Source organism: Aphelocoma coerulescens, chromosome 1, assembly GCF_041296385.1.
Source record: "Aphelocoma coerulescens isolate FSJ_1873_10779 chromosome 1, UR_Acoe_1.0, whole genome shotgun sequence".
Classification (NCBI taxonomy): Eukaryota; Metazoa; Chordata; class Aves; order Passeriformes; family Corvidae; genus Aphelocoma; species Aphelocoma coerulescens.
The window spans coordinates 87840861-87862361 of record NC_091013.1 but is presented as its reverse complement, the minus strand read 5'-3'; the positions used below and the strand labels follow the sequence as shown (position 1 = coordinate 87862361).

The 21501-nt window shown below is 39.5% G+C and overlaps 1 protein-coding gene across 6 annotated transcripts in view; it reads left to right on the top strand.

Annotated features, from left to right (window-relative positions):
* Nucleotides 1–21501, top strand: part of DLG2 (discs large MAGUK scaffold protein 2) — a 1009135-nt gene that overhangs the window by 379386 nt on the left and 608248 nt on the right. Inside the window, exon 2 of one of the 6 annotated variants that reach the window (XM_069015942.1) lies at nucleotides 20467–20547. The exons of the other annotated variants lie outside the window; for them this stretch is intronic. Coding sequence (XP_068872043.1) covers nucleotides 20467–20547 — 81 coding nt within the window. The remainder of the gene's footprint in view (nucleotides 1–20466; nucleotides 20548–21501) is intronic. 6 annotated transcript variants of the gene reach the window in all.

Here is a 21501-nt window from a genome sequence, read left to right as displayed (position 1 = left end):
TAGGAGATGCTGACAGCTGTTCACTGTAATTAAGATGGAATATGCCAAATATGGATGTTGAGAAAGTTGTAAGGTGCTGTCAGCACTAAAGTTCCCACAGTGAATCACCTGGAGGCTCTGTAGATGTGTCTAATGTGGTAAAGAGCCTGTGCCAACACACGGTTGCCTGAGTAGGAATGTAGACACATCATTTATTTGCAGGATGTGAGCTCGCCCCTATGGAAACAGACCTGTAACTGCAGGCCTTGGGCCAGCTGCAAATATTTAAAGTATACCTGTATTTCTAAGTAAAGGAGGACTAATGATTGTACTCAAATACTCAACTCCTGACATTCTATATTGAAAAATTGTTCGATTTTTTTCCTTGGCTGAATTTGGGGGTTATCCCAAGGTCTTTCAAGACAATTTGTAGACATAGCTTGGAGGATTGTTCACTCCAGGAACTTCCAAAAGGGAGTATAGATGAGACTGCAATAGGGAAGATTACTTGCAGCCTACAGCCAAACTTCTTGCCTCTATCTTCAAACACCTCCTACCCCTGCCCTTTGCCTTTTGGTGAAACGCATCTTGGATTGATTTATTAAAAATGCTACTTTAGTAGCAACATGGATGTGGGCCTCTCTCAACCGCTTGGCCTGAGAACCAAGGGTCATGCTGAGAAACAGAGGGGTTTAGCAGAGTTGATGTAGCATAAGGTCTCAATCATAATTCTCATCATAATTGGATCTTGAAAAATCTAACCAATAGGTCAGATTTAATCTAACCATAACAGCTCTGTCAGGCTTGGTTCATCTGGACCTGTGACCACCACACATGTGACAGTCCACCTGAAATATAGCCAGATATGCTGGGTTAGAGGTCCAAGCCCAAAACTGTGAGAAACTTGCACTGAATTCATTAAAAAAAGAGAGACCCTGTGTCCAGCACAGAGGTGCTCCACCCTTAAATACTTCCCATCTTAGCTACATCCAGTTAACCTTTACCAGCCACAGGTGCTTCAAGTAAGAGAGGAGTTTAAATTCAGTGAATTAAAAGGTTTCATAGCTAAAAAAGGCATTTAAATTAGTAAGTGCATTCTTGCCTACCACCTTATAAGGCTTATAACAATGCCCTGTGAACAATATGTTGTTAAACTGTGTTAGTCCTGGCCCTTACACTATTTGAGAGGTGTTGTCAGCTGGCAGTGAGATGACTTGAAATTTGTAGGCATCCCAGGGAAACCCCAGTCTGTGTAAAACATAGTTCCATAACAGGATAGTCACCTCCATAAAACATTGAGAAAATAGTCTGTGCCAGAGAGGGTTCTGTGACCTTGATTTAGGACAGGGAATGGGAACTCCTTATTTCTATTCCTGGCTCTCACATAGAATTCCTGTTGTGGCCTGAGGAAAATTGTGCCTTGCTTCTCTTTCTAGAAAATCAAGTTGGTAATACTTGGCTCAGAGGAATATTGAGAGTTAGTAGTTATTGTGTGTAAACAGCACTGAAATGAAATGAACAGTGTAGGTACAAGTGGTTTAAGGACCAACGTAAAGCCATAGTTAGGCAAAGACAGGGGATGATAGAACTGAAAATGGAATGATGTTGGTGAAAATCAAAGTATTTCCTCCTTTTATTTCTGTGCATACCTTTTTCAACACTATTTATTTCAGGTATACCTTGAAATACTATTATTCATCCTTTCTTTTTAAGGTTTTTTTCCTCCAGGTCTGAGGTTTCACATCCTCCTCTCTGTTGGTTTGTTTTTTTTTTTTCCCATAGCAAATTGTTGTAGATGAATTGCAAGTCCTTGCAAAAGTGGGTTTGAGAAGAAATTGCTGACAGGCTCTTATCTCCACCCATCCAAGTACTGCTACTATCATCTAATTTATTACATAAAATTGCTGAAGAGAAGAAGTGATTTCCAGAAGTCTGGTTGAGTTTTTACTTTGCAAAGATTATTTAAAAATAGTCATAGGATTATGATACACGAGGAAGGAAGCTGACAAGCAGATGAACATACACCTGTTGCAAGGATGCAAATCAGTAACTGCACCATGCAAATCTTGTGAGTGTTCAGGAATTGTGGTCAGGCTGATCGCTAGGAGGGACATTCAGCCCAGTTTAGAGGGCCATATGGCTCTCAAACTGCACATTATATCCCAGGTTCTGCAGTCCACAATAAATTAAGCTAAGTGCTGTAGAGTCCCAAAAAATTTAGGACACAAAAAATCTGCAGAGCTGTGAGGGAAGGTCTTTTCAGTGTTCTTGTAGCAGTGTTTTGCACTATTCCTATAAAAATACAATTTTCCTACTTGTTTCTTTCCCTTGTTTGTGTCAGTTTTTGTTCTCAGATTCCTGGTCCTTAGCTTGAGAGGGAGAATAAATTAGCTGTGTAGGAGCTAAATACTTGACAGCATAAGAAAGCACAGGCCATTTCTGCACTGGTAAAGTTAACTGAGGACTAACATTCCATACGCAGTAGTTTGGGATGTAAAATAACCAGGACAATATGTTTTCATAAGATAAAGTTTAGTGATACATTTTGAAACATGTATTCCTTCCCAGAACAATTAAGAAAACTCAAGGGAGGAGGTGAGAGCAGAGGAGGGAGAAGAAGCTGACCTAGAAAATGCACTTGCGGGTCTAATTTTGTGTGTATGTACGTATTACAGAGGAGACTGTTGCACCTCCTCCTTAAAGCCCTGGTGTTTTGCACTCTTTACTATATGCATCAACCCCCACGTGAGTTCCAGACAAGCAGGTCTTTAATTTTTCAGCATTAAGGGCATGTCTTTCCAGTGTCTTGAAGATCACAGCCCTGCGAAGGTGTTGGAAGTGAGCAGAGAGAGAGGGAACAGAGTCTATGTGAGAGAAACTTTCAGAGGGTTGCAAGATCTGGTTATGAACCGGGAGGTTTTGTATTGCAAGTGTTTTTGTTGCAGGGCCTTCAGGCTTGCTTCCTCAGGGGTACAGCTGGAGGGGCAAGGGAACAGCACCTTCCTCATAAAGCTGGGACTTGAACCTCAGGCTATTGCTCCTTGCATTGGAGGCAGCTCCCTAAACCAGAGGTTTAATTTGCTGTCTACAATTGCCTGTCTGATGTATAAATCTCTTACTGATGCTGGATTGCACCACAGAGTATTAGCAACTACTGCTTTCCTGTGTAATTGGAATAAAAACTTTCAGCGTGCTGAGCCAGAGAAATGGAGATGCTCTCAAACTAATCCACATTCTGCGTGCAAACACCAGCTGCTTCTTGACTGTTTTTATTCACCAGGAGGGACAGCACAGGGCTCCATGAGTTAATAAAGTTTCTGTTATTAGATGAGAATTAGTTGTCCTGAAGTCTGATGAGTTTTCTTCTACTGTCTTCAGTTATACATAAAAGAAAGGAGCCCAGATAGGAATGGGTCAGCTCACATTACAGGAACGCATACAAAGTAATCACAGAATCTTAGAAATGTTGATTGGAAAGAACCTCTATAAATGACCTCATCCAAATATCACTGAAAGCCGGAAAAATGAGAGATGATTTAGCACGGAGCTGTACACCTCTCTTTGCAGAAGAAATGGTGTGGGTTTTAAGTAATGCCAGGTAAAATACCACTGCAGCTAAAACAGAAGGAAATATGGGAAGCACAATCCAGAGTTTAAAACTAGGAAAAGGAAGTTGAAAGTTCTGAATGTTACTCCCTGTTCTTCTATTGATCCAATAGAACATGTGTGGGAAGTTGATCTGGCTTCTTCTGATTAAAGCTGGGAGTGTTGCCAGGTGCCAGGATGGTAGGGGCTTCTGTCACAGGGGTGGGGCATCACCTTTTATGCCTCTGTTTCTAAATAAGTTCAGGAAAGTTTGAGACTCTAAGGTTGTGATCCTTGAGATAATTAGATACCAGTCCCTTTGGCTTTTGACAGGAATGAAGTGCTTCCTAAGGATCTGCCCATGCAGAATTTTGTTTTGCCAGTGCTTCCTTTATCCAGCTTATGCCTTAGATCCTCCTCTGCTTTGCTTCACCTCTCCAATATGCCTATGTGCCTTCTCTGCTGTTCCTGGCTCTTACTTAAAATTCCCTGTTAGACTCCAGGTCAGCCGATGTGGTTGGTTTGGGTAGGGAAGTTAGGAGGGCATTTCTGGAGAGAACAGCAGACAGGAATAGGGATATGTGTCCATACCCTGTCACATATATGGACATACACACAAACAGGTCTCTAAACTCCGCACTTACCTGGTAGATTAGTAATACTCCCACTCTTAATTCTGAATCTTTGGTGACTGTAGGCCTTGGATGTGATGGTGGGTGGGTGGGAGAAGCAGAATGTCTGTTTAAGGCTGTAAACTGCATTTGAAAGTGTCAAAAATGTTTGTGATGCAGAGGTCTATTTGCCTTATATAGAAAATGCATGTTGTCACATCCCTGAAAGTTCTTATGCAAGAGTGAGAAGTCAAACAGGTCTTTGAATGCTACTGTAAATAATAACATGACTTGTTGTCAAAACTCTAATAAGTTAAATCTAGCTAATGTATTTTAAGCATTTCTTTATTAAGAAGGCTTTAACTCCTTGAATTAATTGCAACCAAAATCAAAATAAGGCAAGAAAAGGAAAGGGAGCAGATTCTGCTTTGATTTTCCTGCATAATTTATTCCTCTAGTTAGATGGTGAGAAGCTGATGCAGAGACCCAAACTAAGACTGATATCGCATTGTAGTGAAATACCTCCATGTTAGTAATTCCAGATTTGGCTAAACCTTGCAAATGACTGACTTAAAGACCAAGGCAGAGCACTTAATAAGACTCTATTCCTTAGTGGAGTTTAGCTGCAGAAATTAGGTTTAGGGCTTTTTATTGAGAGGCTTTTCTCAGACCTCAGTCAGACTTGGTATCTAAAGAAATTTGTTTATTTGGTCTGAACATATTGCTGCCTTTTTAAGGGGTACAAGACCCTGGAAAACTGTCTTCTTTTGCTTTTCCTATCATTAAATAGCTCCACAAAGCATCAAATGAGTATAACACTATGTGTGGTCCTCTGGAATCGGCTGGATTTTAGTTGAATTTAGGGCACAAAATTTATCAAAGAGGACTAATGCAGTTATGCATTAGGTAGCTTTTCTGAGAACTAGTCAAGGCTTGCAAAGCTGATAAATTAGAGTAAACACAGCATTTTATCAGCATTCCTTAGCTATTATATTGTTATCTTCTGCATGTGAATAAAAGTTCTGATAATCTTCATTCACCAGCTGCAAAGCAAAATTCGTTTTCCTGTTGTGACTAATGTGGAAGGGTTTCTTTTCATTCAAAAAGACTGCTGTGTACTACAAAGAATAAGAAAATAATGAAGCTGTAGCAGGACAAAGGAGAAGGCGCTGAAAACTGGAAAGAGCTGAACATTTTTTGAACTTGTAACTCTTCAAGTTACATTTTCTCTGTATGAAGTTTGGAAAATGAAGTGAATTTCGCCCCTTTATAATAGTGTACTTGAACCTATGGTGTGCAAGTAGAATAATTCTGTGTTCAACACATGATTATATAATGATACTTATAGTTGCAGTGCCATTCCCAAAAGAGAAAGACCTTATAGGTTCATATTTATGATTTAACAGATGAGATCAAAAAAGAGGAGAAAAGCACTTTATTTTTTTCAATGTGTTTTCACTAACGCTAAAAATATAGATTATAATTAAACGCTCTAAATATGAGCAGAGACGCCTGAGCTCAAAAACTTTTGGGGTTGGAAACAGCCCCTCTCCAGGTAGTGGTGACCTTTTGGCAGTGTTTGCTATCAACTACAGCTGCTTTCGTCTCTTCTTTGGCTGTAGATACTCTACTCTGCTTGCCTGCAGAGATGATACAAACAACCATTTAGTGGCTTTCTCTGAGCTACCACTTGAGCCCTAAAAGGAGGGTGCAGACTGCTTAGAGACACGTGGACTTGCTGCTTTCCCCTGCTCCAAAGTGCACTGCCATGCAAGGCTGCACAGTCTACAAAGATCAGGTTCAGGTGCAATCCCACAATGGAAAACACGTTTTAGGACAGATGCACTTTGGAAAACAGGCAAGTCAAAAAGGCTCTGAATTATTTTTAAGGAGCTCTGTAACTGTTGCTATATATTTTTTGTTCTAAATATCTGCATTTAAGAAAATATTAAGTGTATTGAGAACTTCTAGTCACTAGCCTTAGGGAAAAAAATTATATTGAGTTTCTTGATATTTGTGCTGGGAATGCCTCTGGAAATAGGCTGCCCATGTCTGTCATATACATGGTGTGGGTCAAAAAAAGGGAAGACAAGGGAGCTTGTCCTATGGGTCTTGGTGACAATTCTTTCCTTCTTCTTGCCTCTTATATCAATGCAGATGAGTACTGAAGAGAGATCTCTGTTTAGGCTACCCAGCTATTTCAATCCACAAGTCCTGATCTTTTGAGACTTTAGCAACAAAGCCAAAAAGTAGGGATTCCCCTTCAGGTACCAAGAGAGGCTTTGACTTACCTAGAAACAAGATGTCTGTACTGTTCTCAAACTCTTTAGAAAGCCTCATGTGAGTAGCACAGAGTAGAGATAGGGAGGTCTTCAGCAGGCGTGAAGGGAGAAATATGAAATGGAGGAAATGTTTCTAGTTTGGATTAACCTTCTCTTGATTCTAGTTGAGATTTTTGTTGGATTCCAAAGTTTGGTATGAACTTCGTGATGAGAAGTTTAAAGTCTGGATTTTCTTCCTGGAATTTCTTTCCCAGAATGTTTTTCTTGTATATGAAACACAAGGAGAGCAGTGATGAAATGAGAAAATACCTGGAGTAGTCTTTGTATGTGGGTGGTTTGTTTGGCTGTGTTTTGTTTTTCTGGCTTGAGGAACTGTACATTTCTCCTTTTATCTTGAAAAGAAAAATTCTGAAAACCAAAACCATCTTTTGTTTGTGCTCTGCTGTTCCACTTTCTAAAGATGCAGTGTTCTGTTTTCAAAATAGAAAGCTCCTTTTCTCTAGAAAACTTTACAATGTATTTGAAACTCCAAGAAATCCGTAATATTCTCCTGTCTTCATCCTATGATGGAATAGTAGCCTATCTTCCTGTGCACCCACTTGATTTTTCAAGGGCTTCAATTGGATGCTCCAAAGCTGTAGTGTCATTGATTGTCATTCAGCCTACTGTGAGTAAAACCATATTTGTTGTTATTGTATCCTTCAGGTTGACTGAGCTAAGCAGTGGTGTGTGGCTGTTTACTCATATCTGTGTAAAGTGTTAATCCTTGCCTCAAGGAAACAGGAGAGCACTGATTTCTTCTGTTCCTGGCCCTGCCACAAGCTTCTTCTGTGGCTTCAGTGCATGACCCATTACTAAATATACAGGCCAGGTATTGCATTATTTAACACCACTACCTAGTCCTATTTTCAGCACCATGATTGATGATTGCAGGTGATCCAGTTTTGTGCTGATTTTGCCAAAAGCAGTGTCAGTATTGCCATTGTGTGGGCACCCACAGGGGATTGTATTAAGCAGGTAATCTACTGCAGAAATATTCTTTCAGTCTAGTTAGTGGCAGAGGTAGGAACAAAGCAAACACAGGGCCAAATAAGGCACCTTTTTCCATCCAAGCTTCTAGGCTTGAGCATCTCCACTACTAAAACTATTGCTGATTATCCCTTTAAGGGAAAAATGTTAATACACAAGATCTAATTACCTCTGTCTAAGCTGATACGCCTACAGCACCTTTTACATAACCCAAACACTTGAGTTCCAATTATACAATTATATTTTAACATGTATTAAGTGCTATTCCTTTAGGGAGGAGACTTACACTGAATATTTTAACTAAATTCCTTCCTCAAGACGGACATATATATGGTAAGGTCTCATTTCATTACAATGCAAAAAACTTGAGTGGTTTTAGTTCTTTCCCCTTGACTAAACCATCTGGCTCTTCAGAAAGCTCATTTTCCACGTCTGCAGCACTGACAGCAGTATCTGTACATGTATATCAAATGCAGGCTTTGAAGCTCATGTTCTTGGGGTCAGCAGTGGCCCATGACTGCAATTAGATCAGTAATGATCTCTCCATGCTCAGTGTGAGTATCCTCTGCTTTGCAAACAGCCTATGGCAAGGTCCAGGTCTCTCGAGGAAGCAACAAGTTCAAATGGGGAGGAAAGGCTGCTGCTTATTTAAATAGCATGTCTTGCTCTAAAGGTTGATAGCACAAAAGGTTGAGTGTCCCTTTACTGAACAGGCAAAGGGCTCCAAGGACCATTCTTCTTTTCTGGTATCTTCATGCAACTTCTGTAAGACACAAAAGCCCTGATCTGGATGACTTGTTGAGGAAGGCTGTTTGCTGCACACTTTCAGTTGTTAACATCAATGAGGTTTGTAGGTCAGCTCTTCTGAAAACCCAGAGCCTAAGTTTAGAGTGAGGAGTCTGTATTCCTATGCTCAGAGCTAACTCAAGTTTTCTGAACACCCAGGAGAAGTTGGGACTTGACCTGAAAGAGCATAGGAGAAGAAGAAATGAACCAAGAATCAGTGAGTTGAGGGCAACCCTGGTGAGCAAGGCTGGGGACTGCTGGTGCTCCCCATGGTGGATTAAATACATGTGGGGTAATGGCTACTGTTGGAGGGGAGGAATCAGGTCCCAGAAGTGTTCTGCATCTCTCCACACCTCAGCATCAGCCTGTGCCAGGGCTGGCACAGCCTGCAGTGCAATGGCAGAGCTTTGCTAAGTTCATTGCTGCCATGGATGTTGCCTTACCAGCAGCTGAACCACCTGGTTTAACACTGATGCAGTGCTTTCTGTACTGCACTGTAGTAATTTCTTCACAGGTGACTCAAGTTTAAAATATCCCCTACTTAGAAAACCAACTTTTGGAAATGTTGAATAAAGTTATCATATTGGGCTGTACCCATCAGATAAACAGAGTTCCCACCCAAAGAAAATGTGAACATAATTAATTACAAGGTAAAACTAAATTATTACAACACTGTACTTGTGTTATTTTAATTATACAAACCCAAAAGATCTGGAGGTAAAGTTCCCATGGCAACCTTAACTCGGTCTCCTGTGTGCACTGTGTGTGTATGTTGGTGTAAAATACAAACATGAATTATTATGGTCAGAGTGTTTTAGGACTTGCTGGTCAGGAAGATGTTAATCAGACCAGAAATACCATCTTTAAAAGTGATTTATTTTTTCTATTTCTCTAGCCAAGTATTAAAACGTAGAGAAGATTTTTAATTTGTGTCCAGTCTGATAAGTATTCCTGCTAAAACATAATGCCTGAACCATCCAAACCTTGTCATAAATCTGATATATCACTATTCAAATTTAGCTGTGATTGTGACAGAGACTGCAGCCATGAATCTCAAGAGCTAAGATGAAATTGGCACCATTTCTTTCCAGCAGCCTCACTAGTATCAAACATTTGGTTACACGTTGCACTCTGTTACTAAAACTTAACACTGCAGGGCTAATTTCACACATAAAGTTTCTTTCAAGAAGGTTAGACACTCTTTGCCTGTCCATCAAGGATTATGGAGGGTGCAGGAGTCTGGTGATGTAGCGGAACAGTTCCCATGATATCCTGACTTGGAGTAACTGTCAGATGATACCCTACGATCTCACCTAAAGGAATGATATTTCCAGCAGGCATTCCCATGAAACACTCCCTTAGTCCCTTCATTTCCTTCTCCCACTTCACCCATGTTCACTTTTTCCAAAATGTCCCCATCAGCCATTGTTCTCTTACAGAGCAAGGGGGCCTGATGATCAGGGGAGGGAGGTGTTAGCTGCTGATGTGGAGACCGAGACCAACAGCTGTAAGAAATTTCAAATTTCAGCTGTTTTGCACAGACAGAGTGAATAAGGGAAAGTTTTGTGACTAAAAATCCCCACCACATATTATACCCTTGTGAAACATGTCTAGATGGTGAAGGCATTAAAGGGTACTATTCATTTTTATGTATTATGTAAAGTACTTTTCAAAACTACAGCCTATTTTTTTTTCCCCTGTGGTTGCCTTTAACTCTGTTTTCTGTGACATAATTCTTCAGGGTGGTGGCTCAGAAAGAGGATTAATACTTTACAGGAAGAACTGAAGGTGTAAAATTTTTCCTATACAAATAAATACATTTCCTTGCATCTACTGAATAGGACTATATTCTTGCTCAGCTGCTGTGTAAAGTCAAAAGAGACATTACACATACATAGCATAAGCATAATGTGTGTATAAACATATTCTGAGCAGACACACAGAACAATAAAAAGATTTGCAGGTTTCTAAAGTCCCCAAGATATAAACCTGAGGACAGAAACTGGCATTGGTGTTGAAGAGCTGTAAGTATATAAAGCAGACGTAAGTATTAACTCACTAAGAATTCATCTAAAGAGAACTGAGAAATATTAAGAAAAAAACCTCAGAATAATTCTATCCTGTTGTCACTGGCAGTGTGGGATTAAATGTTAGAACAATTCAATTTGGAAATGTCTTCAGATGGTGAATTGCCTTTAAATATAAGAAAGCTGGACATACTGAAGTAGAGCAATTATTTCTGTGCTTTAAGTACACATTGTTTTCCTCTGAATCATGAGGTTAAATAATATTTAGCATGTAATACTTAGCATCCTGCCAAAATTGAACAGTGTAGAGACTTCCTGCCAACACATTTCTGAACTGGTATATTTTATTTCCTTGGATATAGCACAAAAGCAAAAATGTATATTTATGCCCTTGAAGGCAGTGGAAAATACCGCACAATTATAATCCCCAAATGCCTTTAATCACAATTACTTTTCTTTTGTTTGTAGTTACATTTTCTGTATTTAAGAATACAGGTTTGAAATTAAACCTTAAAATCAGGTGGGATATATCTGCAATAAGCCTAATGACAAACCTTTTTAAGATTAGTCATCTCTCATATAACCAGTGGATACCTCTGTGCTCATGTCAGCAAGACACAGTCTCTGGGTCAGGGGAGGCGACATCAGATTTCTGTGGTTATTCCCAGCTAGATGAAACCAGGCATAAAAAAGCTCTCTTGCAAGTGCTGTCAGAACAAAGGGATTGCTGAACAGGATTCAGAGAAGGAGTTAAAAGGAGCAGAGAAAATACACGGAGGAGGAGAGTGAAACACTTCAAAGCCAGTCTCACCAAGGCTAGAATTCTCCAGGAAGGTGGAGGGTAACAGAAGTGACGCCACTCTAGTTTTGCAATCTGTGAATGCCAGCAAAATGCAGATCCTTTTCTAACAATTGCTGGGTTGAAATCCTCGATCTCTTTGATAGTTTTTGTTGCCCCAGCCAAAAGGACTATACAAAACTGAAGCAAAGAAGGATGTGGAATGCTCTCTGCCCCATAAGCATGGAGTATGAATAGTGGCTTTAGTCAGAGACACAAAAGTCTGTGGAAGCTGTGTGTGGCATTTCTGGGGGCTGTGTCTCTGGTGAGGGATCCCGTTGGTTCCATGCACACTGAGACCTGAGTGTGCTCTGCCGTGCCCCCCACGGGGCCGATGCTCGGAGTGCGCCACAAACGCGCTGACTCAGTGTTCTGTGTTACGCACACCCCGCGTTTTTCTGCCAGTCATTCAGCTGGAGCTCTTCCAAGAGCACATCAAACCTGCTTAGCTTTTCTGTGGCACAAAATAGTGGAGGAGGGATTGAGCATGCCCAAGTCACATCCCAACACCACTCTTGTGACTGGGAGGGTAAACAAAGCGCAGGAACATCACTGAGAGTTCTGAAAGGAAAGATGTAAGAATTTGATAAACAAAAGAAAGGACCAAGTTCAGACTCAGAGTAGTGGGTGGACAATTATGTCCTGATTGAGATCCTTAACACTGTAGGAGAGGAGAGCTGTGTACAGCATCACAACTCTGCAACAAAAAGCATGTGGAGTTTGAGGAGCAGAGTTAGTTAACAGAAGCCAACCCACTGGGTGTCACTAAAGGAAAGATGTGAGAAGGAGGATGGATTATATTGCTTTGCAAAACTTGGCAAGAGCCAAAATGTGTGTTGCTCAGATTAATCCTCTCAGGAGCAATGAGCAGCAGTTCATTTGGAGATAAATACACTATTAAACTGGAAGTAAATGGGACAGGTATGAAGTTGGACATGGCACTCACACTATTATGTAGCCAAAAATAGTTGTTTTCACTGCTAACCTTGAATACTGGATAGTAAATTTTTTACTGGTAGTTAAAGAATTCAGTGCTGTGCTTACTGCAGTTATAGAGGCATGGGCACAAAAGCTAGATGGGGAGAGGGGTCTGTGAAGAGTAGAGTTTGCTTGGGAATGCCCACACTAAAGAAGTATTGAACTAACTGGATGATCAGCTCATTAGAAGACACTTGTAATGGTACTAAGGAAAATTTATTTCTTTTACTAGTGGAAAATACGGGAGAACCTTTTCCTCATCAAGAAGACCCCTAAAAATGAAGGAAGCAGAATGGAGGTTGGAAAAATATTCTCCAGGGATAATAAACCTGCCAAGACACAGCATTTATCAGCATTTTAAATGTCATCCAAGACATCCCCCAATATGTCTGTGGTTGATATGTCACCACACCTTTGAGAAACCCATGACTTTCTCCAGTGGCAGCTGAGGGCCAGACAGGTCTCTCTATTGCTAAAATGGCATAAACACCATCATCTCATGAGCATGGTTATAGTCTCCAGAGGCATGTGGAGACCAACCAGTCTCCCTTTTAGTAAATGATCCCTTACCTAAGGACTGTCAGAGCAAGCACAGTTATTAACTTTGGTAAGAAAAAAAAGAAGGGAATCATATTTCTGTCAAAATTTATGCCAGATAAATTTTATGAGTTTGATATATCAATAGATACAGTACAGTACATTAATGATTTTTCCACCTCTGGAAGATATTTTTTTTTATTATTATTATCATTTGAGATGTGCTGGAGAACCAAAATCTTTCACCAGGAGGCACATCTGTGATATCCTCACGGGCAGTAGGACCAAGAAAGGTTAGAAAGCCAGGAACAGATGCTCTGTGGAACAAAGTGGGCTGCTGGGTCAAAGCTGAACTAAGTTCTGTTATATGATATATTTGGTTTTTGGGAGTACTGGTTCTTCATCACATTGATCCATGTTGGCACCTGTGAGTCAACACACATGGTTTCTTTGAGGGGAGAGCAGCAGAGGGACATTAATGTTTTAGTCTTACTACAGAGTTTGGGAAGCTGAGAAAATTAGAGGATGTTATTTCACTTATTATCTCCGTAATTGAAATGCTAAATTTCTTTCAATCCTCTTATTCTACTCTGTGAAGCCTGAAAATGGCTTTGGCAATACAGGTGATAAGGACCAAAGAGTTGGCTGTAATAAAGAAGAAGACTTTAGGTTGTGTGTGCAAATATCTCATGCACCTGTTCCTGGGAAATCCATTTAAGCTAGTCCTGACTTCAAACCACTGCTTTGGGAAATCCTCACTTTTTCACAAATAAAACCTTTTTGTTGTTGTTTGTGAAATCTATGACTCACGAACTGAGTGTAAACCTGTAAGAGAACTGCTGTTTGTAGACAAAGTCATTCATGCATTTGACAAAGGTTTAGGAGAAAAAGTTGTCCTGAGCCTAAATTTGTTTCCTAATAACTGGAATTTAATAACCAGTCTGGTCTCGAAGGAGACATGCACAGAGGCTGCCAGAGCAGATTCAAGGTAAGACATCGGAAAATGACTACATTTGGCAGTGACATGTATTTAACACTTATTACCAATTTTGGAAAAAAATGTCTGGAGCAGGTAGGAGTTGGCCATTAGAAAGATCATCTCCAAAATGTTGCAGAAAAAATATATCAAAGTGAAGGTCATTTAGAGTGAGCAGCCCGTGAGAGAAGGTGCAAAATACATTGAATTTGCTTCCGTATCCCTGATTGAAGTCTTGCAGAATATACAATATGCAAAAGAGGCTCGTGTTGGTTCTTAGGAAAAAAAAAAAAAAAGGCTCTTCAGAAAAAAACCCAGGGCTTTATTTGTTTATAATTTCAGGGCAAAGAAAAACCCTACAAATCTATATGTTTGTGCTTGATGATTGGCTGTTATCAGAAAATGCTTCTGTGAAATAGGAGCTCATATGTACCATCCAGTTTTGTGGTAATAGTACAAATGGCTGATTAATAGCTGAGAACAGACCATAGTTTACTGAGCATGTGTTTAAGTACTTTTCAATAAATATTAGTTCTAATCATGTAATCTCTTATCCCCATAATTCCCTGTCTAAATGGCTGGTCAAAACAATGTAAAAAAGCCCTTCAGAATGATTATTGCAAAATCAATCAGCAGTGGTGCTCTGTTGTCACCACTTTCAAATTCCAGTGTGACTCTGGTGGAGTGGTTGTCACTGATCACTCTGATTAAGAGAAACCTGAAAACACATGCATTTGCATTTCCAGCAACCAGCCCTGAAAGCTACTATTACTTTCAAATGTGTAAAGAAAAATATGTAATTGATATAATTTGAATTCTTGGGTACTTGTATTTCAGGTAACAGTATTGGGCACCTCTGGTAGTAGAAAGTGGCTGTATCTATACTGCGGAACAGAAGGTTCTTATTCATGTCCACACTACATGAGTCTGGCTCCTTCTAGAGCAGTTTTGACCTGGAAGGAACCAGCTGGAATTACTCAGAACAGTAAGAGCTTCATGTAATGTGTAACATCTAACAGTGAGGATAATGAGGGTCCAGGCTTGAGCATGTTCCTCAGCCTCCATTTCTTTGGGTGATATGGCTACTCCAGAAGCAGTAGTGCTACAGCATTCCAACAGGTCCAACTAACCAGAATAGGATGCAGCTTGAACAGGGAGCACACAAAACAACTGTGTTTGCATCCATTTGACAGCAGCAGTAAGGATGTTTCAGTTGTGTTGGACAGAAGCCATGGCACTGGAAATCTCCAGACAACCTCTAGTAAGGCTACTTGTTAGACTGACCAAAAGGATGTTAGCTTATACACATGTGATGTTTTCTAACCATTAATTTTGGGATTGGAATGAAAGGCATGCTTTGGGGACTGTTACTTTAATGGCTGAATTTCCCAGACAATAGAGCAATTTCATTTCTAAGCCTCTCAGTAGATACCAGACAAGGGATAAAAATAAAGCTCTTAGAAGATCCCTCGGAAACAAGTAGTCCCTGGATGCCACATGAGCATCAGTGGACTGATTTAATTTTATCCATTTCATGAATGAAGTATAGTACTAGGATTAGAGAGAAGTGATTTTTCAATAGTTATACCATGCTTGTGTGTATGGAGAGAATTAATTGGAAAAAGAGGTGGTTTCTGTGATGAAAGTATAGAAATCATGATTTTCTAGAGTAGCGGTGAAAGTACTAGATTAGCAACAGAGTAAGTTTGTACTTGGTAACCCACATGAAGGTCTGACATCTCTGCTGTGGTCTGATACAGTTCTTTCATTTGGTTCCTCACCTTTCTTTTCCATCATTTTTTCCCCTAATAATCCTTTCCCTCCAGTTCATCCAAGACAGTATCAAGCAGATACTGGTATTACAGAGTAGCTAACCAGAATCATCCTTGGTGCATCTAAGTGGGAACACACAAATATTATATTGTAGGTCTGCTCTGAACTCCAGAGGCTTCCTTGAATCCAGTGATGCTCTTTTCCACAGTTCCTCACAAACTTTTTGTTGTTACAAAAGCAATTGGATTAGCAGGAGACAGCAGCAGTGATTTTTTTTTTCTGGGTTTGTTCCTGATGTAATTTCTATTCTCTGCCAGTTGCACTCATTCTTTTGAACCCTTCTCTGTCTGTGCCTCTGTGCATCACTGTGAGTTTAAAAGTTCCGGTTTCATTCCATGTCATAAATATTTGTGTCAGTCAAATATAATAATACATGGTAGCAAGTGTAGAAGCTTTAACTTAGTTATAGCTGTCACTTAATAAAGCCACTTTTTGATGGATTAGGAGATGAAGCCAGAACTGGTTTAGGTACAAACAAGAAAGTTGCTGCCTGTTTTCCTGGGCCTTTGGGACTTCACTGTTGCTTAAATCCAAGAGGGCATGAGACATGGAGGCAGTCAGATATGACTGCAGGAAGCCTAGATGCAGTATGTCATCCCAGTGCCCACATCCATATCAAGAATTGGAAGAGGAGGCAATTTCTAACGTGTTTATTATGTAAAACGTATGCACAAACTGAGGCACTGGGTACACTGGCATAATTATCTGCTGTGAGAATGGATACCCTGGTGCTGAATGTGATTAACCTGCAAGCAGAGCCAAGAACTATTCTTGTTTCAGAAAGCCCATGTTAAACCTGCCTGCCTGTGAAACTGTGCTCAGTGCTGCTGTAATTGCACTCATTGCTGGCACACATTGTTAATAACAAGCATTTTTGCTGCTGTAGACAAGGGTAGAATGTAAGGATGTTGCAGTGAGCCAAAGCTTGAAAGCCCTCACTTAGCTTGGATGCTCAGGATTTAAACTGCTGGGGAAACTTTATATCTCTGGCTACTTATTATTACATACAACATGTTCTTGGAAACCACTTCACATTTAACAGCAGTTAAACCCATCTGCTGCTCCTGAATTTTCATTTCATTCACAAGCCTGTTTTAAAAGTATTTTTGGACTTGTCTCCAATGTGCTATCAGCAGTTCATTATTCTGTTGTAAATTGATAAAAAGAATGACTCAAATTTTAAAAGAAAATGTAGCCTCCTATATATTTTTGAGCTTTTCATTGAAACTTGCCTTTCCATCACTGTCTGACATAAATGAAATTTTTAGTTCAAAGCAATTATTCACCATGGAAGTTCATCCCTTCCTGCTCAATTCTGCAGAATCCATCTATAGTAGTTACATCACTGGCATGAGGGGCAGACTGGAGTTTAGCACTGTGATCACAGATACTGTTCAGTATATTGAAGTTCCTGTGAGGGCAACAATTTTTCATTGCTTTATTTAGAAACACTATCACCATTTTCTTTGCACATTTCTTCTCCCTATGTTCATGTTTTATTACTGTTACTTTGCATAGCAGTACTTCAATGCCCTCTACATATCATTAGTAGGAACTATGTAGATTTTCATGAGATCTCTTTTTGAAGACGTTTTCAAACAGAAAACTTTATTTTCTTCAGTTCTATTTGTGTGGCTGACCTTTTAAATGACACTGCATGATGTTCTCGTATGAAGGTAATATTTGTTGGACCATGGGACTTCCCAGTATTTAATAGGCACTATTTTTTCCATGGCAATAAACTGATCCTTCCTTAAGCTACAGATTAACAAGGATTTCCAGACTATAAGAGTGTTTAAATTCTTATAAAATTGTTGTGCTTCAACACTGAAAGTTGTTTGGCTCCAGGTCTTGTATAAAACTTTTACTGGATTTTGGATTTTTGGATTTATGGTAGTTCATAACATTCAAAGAAACTTGAAATTTATTTTTTTATTTTTAGTTAAAGAGTAGGAGATTTAGATTTTCTGTGCAACAACACCCCAAATTTTATATTTTATAACTATATATTTGCATTTAATAATAGCTAGTGTGAATAACAATGTCTGTTAGAAAAGACTTCCTTAAAATAAAAAGAGAATTTTTGGGGTGGGATTCGGTTGTCTAAGATAGGCATATAGTGCTATTTTAGATGTCCTGTAAGATCTGAGGTGTGCATATGGCTGTCAGAAATGACAGAGGAGAACATGGTCCTGTTTGAGGAGGCAGCTGGAGACAGAAGGATACCTTAATGCACCTGATGACATGTGACAGCTCTATTTGGGAAACTCAGTCTCACCTTTAGGGTTGCCACGTTTGTAGCTCACGGTTTGATGTTTATGAAGAATGCTGTTTTAAATGCTACCTCATTTGCCTTTGAGTAGAGCTTATTCAAAAGACATCTTTTACAAAGAGGATTACATTTCTACAACCACTACACCCACTAGGGGCATTTGTAAAATCTTACCTTGGAAGCAAGTATGTATTTATTTTATTTTAACTTAGCACACAGGAATATGCCTTTTGCTTTTAGCTGGCTATTAATCATCTGGTTCCAAATCAAAAGTGCTGAAATTACTAGGGAATAAACCTCTCATGGAGTCAAAGCATGTAGGATATGGAAAGGACTGGAGACTTTCAATGTTTCAGCACCTAGCAGCTAAGGTTTTTTTTCACAGCAGCAGATTTGGAGTGATTTCCCTGGTTTCTCTCTCAGTTGGAGACAACTGCTCACTATCCCTATGTAATATCCTGTTTTTAGTCTTCCCTAAGTTGTGAGTTTCCTCTTCTATGATTTTCTTTGGCTTTTTCAGTGCTTATCTTAAAACAAAAGTGCCCCAAAATGATACAGTTCTGCTGGTGTCTCATTATCAATGATTACAGCACAATAGTTGTAACCCTTGTCCTTATGCACAGCAATTCTTCATATCTTGAAGGAAGGCCATTTAGCAATAGAACCTCACTCTTGGCTCCTCCTTAATTAATGACCTCAACAGAGGCATTCCTTACTCTGTATTTTTGCTTTTGATGTTTCCTCTGTCAGGGAAGTGCTTACTACTCAGTGTGCATTTCTTCTAGCTGGTTTAGGGTACTACACACTTGTCATAAGTCTCCAGAACCAAATAGTCAAACTAAACTACATGTACACAAAAGATTGCTGTGGTCAAAGTGCATCAGCTCCAGTGGACTTGGCCATAAAATGCCTCCCGGTTATTCCTGGTAGGCTTGGTGCTGATGTTAGGGAATCCATGGCTGCCCATTACACTGTAAAAGAAGTTACTCTAGATGTTTTCCATGTAAAAATCCTCTCTGTGTCAGCTCAACTGAATATTCAGACCTCCATTCATCCCTCTTCCCTGAGGTGGGAATGCACCCTCCACAGTGACTCAGGCCATTTAAGCCTGAAACCATTCCCAGTATTTTCCCGTGTCTCAAAGGATGCTGCTCCCAGCTGACACAGCTGAATGCCTGAAGACTGACAGCATCAGTATAAGTCCCAATTCTTAAAAATATCGTTGTATGACAGCATTAATCCTTTTAAGCAGAGCCAGAAGTCCCTTTTCCTTAGACTATATACTGAAAAGTGATACACCCTGAGCTTTTTGACTATTATTAGCCATTCTTTATAGCAACAGAGTTTTGAGACTTCCCTGAATGACTTGGCCCAATGGTTTTATACTTGCTGTGTTTTATGCTTGCTATTAAAAAAGACTTAATCTTGCAGGTGAGAGTGAAAAGGTGTTACCTTTTATACATAAAAAGAAGGGGGTTTATACCTAAAGGGGGTCTACAAGGAGGCCGGAGAGGGACATTTTACAAGTCCATGTAGTGACAGAACAAGAGGAAATGGCTTCAAACTGTCAGAGGGCGGGTTTAGGTTAAATATTAGAAAGAAATTCTTCACTGTGAGAGTGGTGAGGCACTGGAACAGGTTGCCCAGAGAAGCTGTGGATGCCCCATCCCTGGAAATGTTCAGGGCCAGTTTGGATGGGGTTCTGAGCAACCTGGTCTAGTGGAAGGTGTCCCTGCCCATGGCAGGAGGTGTTGGAACTAGGTGGCCTTTATATCCTTTCACACCTAAACTCATCTATGACTTTTATTCTTTATAAAATTAGCATTCTTTATTAAAATAGAAACAAAAAGTCTCTAGAGTAACATAGTAAAAGGTGAGGATCAGCATTACATAAGCATCATAATGGATATGGCCTTTGTAAAAATGCTTTAACTCCCTTTTGTATTAAACATTGTGTAAAAAATGCTATTGAATGCATAGCTACAGATATGGTAGTTTTGCTATCAACAAAAACTGAGATTCTTGCCTTATGTCTCCCCTTACTGACAGGGCTCTTCCATATTGTTGTTGTTTGTTAAGAACTCATGTGTTTTCTACAATGGCATTGACTCATGCCTATGTGGGAGACTGAATTCATTATAGATTTTCTGTTTCACAAAAAAATGGAAACCTGACGTTCATTAAAAGCAAATATATAACCTCCTACTGTTAAAACTTCATAAATTCATCGTGATAATTAGAGTGGGTTTTAAAATTTAGAAGCAACAGGGTTATTTCTAATTTTAGCTAGAAAGAGGTGGACTGTTAAGAGAATATTTATTTATTCCTTGTAGCCTTCTTGCTTCATTTTCTAATAATTACTTGAGACTGGTAAATGTTGCATACTAAAACTAAACCTAAATACAGTAGTACAGAGTTAATTCTTGTAAAATATACATAACTTGCTTGTTCTTCCTTCAGTGATAAATAGCTAACCATAAATATTTATAATGAATAATATGCATGCACATTTTTAATACTATATCATATAATGCCAATTTATTTTTTGTTATAAAGCCTCCAGGCAATTCAGCATGTATTAACACCAATTTACAGCTCCAAGGGAATAAATGAGCCCACTTCCCCAAAAAACAACCTGGGAAGCAAACCCACACAACTAAGCACCATATGCAAAGACAATAAAAAATCTGAGTTTGGAACATGTTTTGAGTAGATGTCTCTATGTACTTCCAGAAAGGCCAAGAGGAAGAAAATCCCACAGGTAGAGGCCTTCAGCTGGGACCTTTTCCTGAAATGGAATGGACTAATACACAGGTGAGAGTAGTGAATTTGGCTGTGAGAAGTAAGTGAGGAAAGCAAATAGTTTCTGAATTGCTGCTTCATAGTTTTGCCAATTTTTCTCCACCAATGCTTCCCTGGACCCAAAAGTGCCTATTTCAGGCTAAAAAAAAAAAAAAAATTGGCGAATGTTTCAATAATTTTCAAGATGCTGTGGCATGTAAGAAGCCTCAGCTGCATACTGATCAAACTGAAAACCGTTTGAGCTGTTAAGAGAACAATTTGGTTCGACTTGACTTTTGACATTTGAGGAAGATAACGATATTACCTTGGTAGTCAATGGAGAGACTTGTCCTGAACACAATTCTTCTAACCTGCTTTGGATGGCTACTTTAGACAGAGGTGGATCATGCCCTGGAAATGATTTTATCTCTCCAGTGTCTAGATATTCTTTATGGTCAAGTAACCTAGGTGTAAATGTCTCTACTTTGGTATCTCAAGTGGTCAGGAAAATTTCACCTTTATCTTTTTGAAATTTCTTTTTATTGCCTATTGGTCCAGCAGAGGTACAATCAGTCTCTGAGATGTAACAGGCAGGACCAAACCAGGATATAAGTGTATTTATGGACCTGGACAGCCTGACAGAAAAAAATTGTTGAAGTTTGATTTGGTGTTTTGGGGGTTGGTTTGTTTGTTTGTTTGTTTGCTTTTTAATCAAAGAACTTTTCCAATAGAGGATTTGTCATTGAAACAACCCCTCCAAATCAAACAAAAGTGCAAGTGGCACTATTGCACCAGGATAGTAACCTCCATAAATTTCTGTTTTTAAAATACTCAGTTTAGTTTATGTTGCAGTTGTGTTCTCAGTTTTCAGTGTATGACCTTCTGCCATTATGATAATAGACGTGAGAAATTTGATATTCTGGCTGTTTGCCAGTTGGGTCCTTTGCAGTCTCGGGAGGAAAAGAAGGCAGATTAAGGTATGAAGAT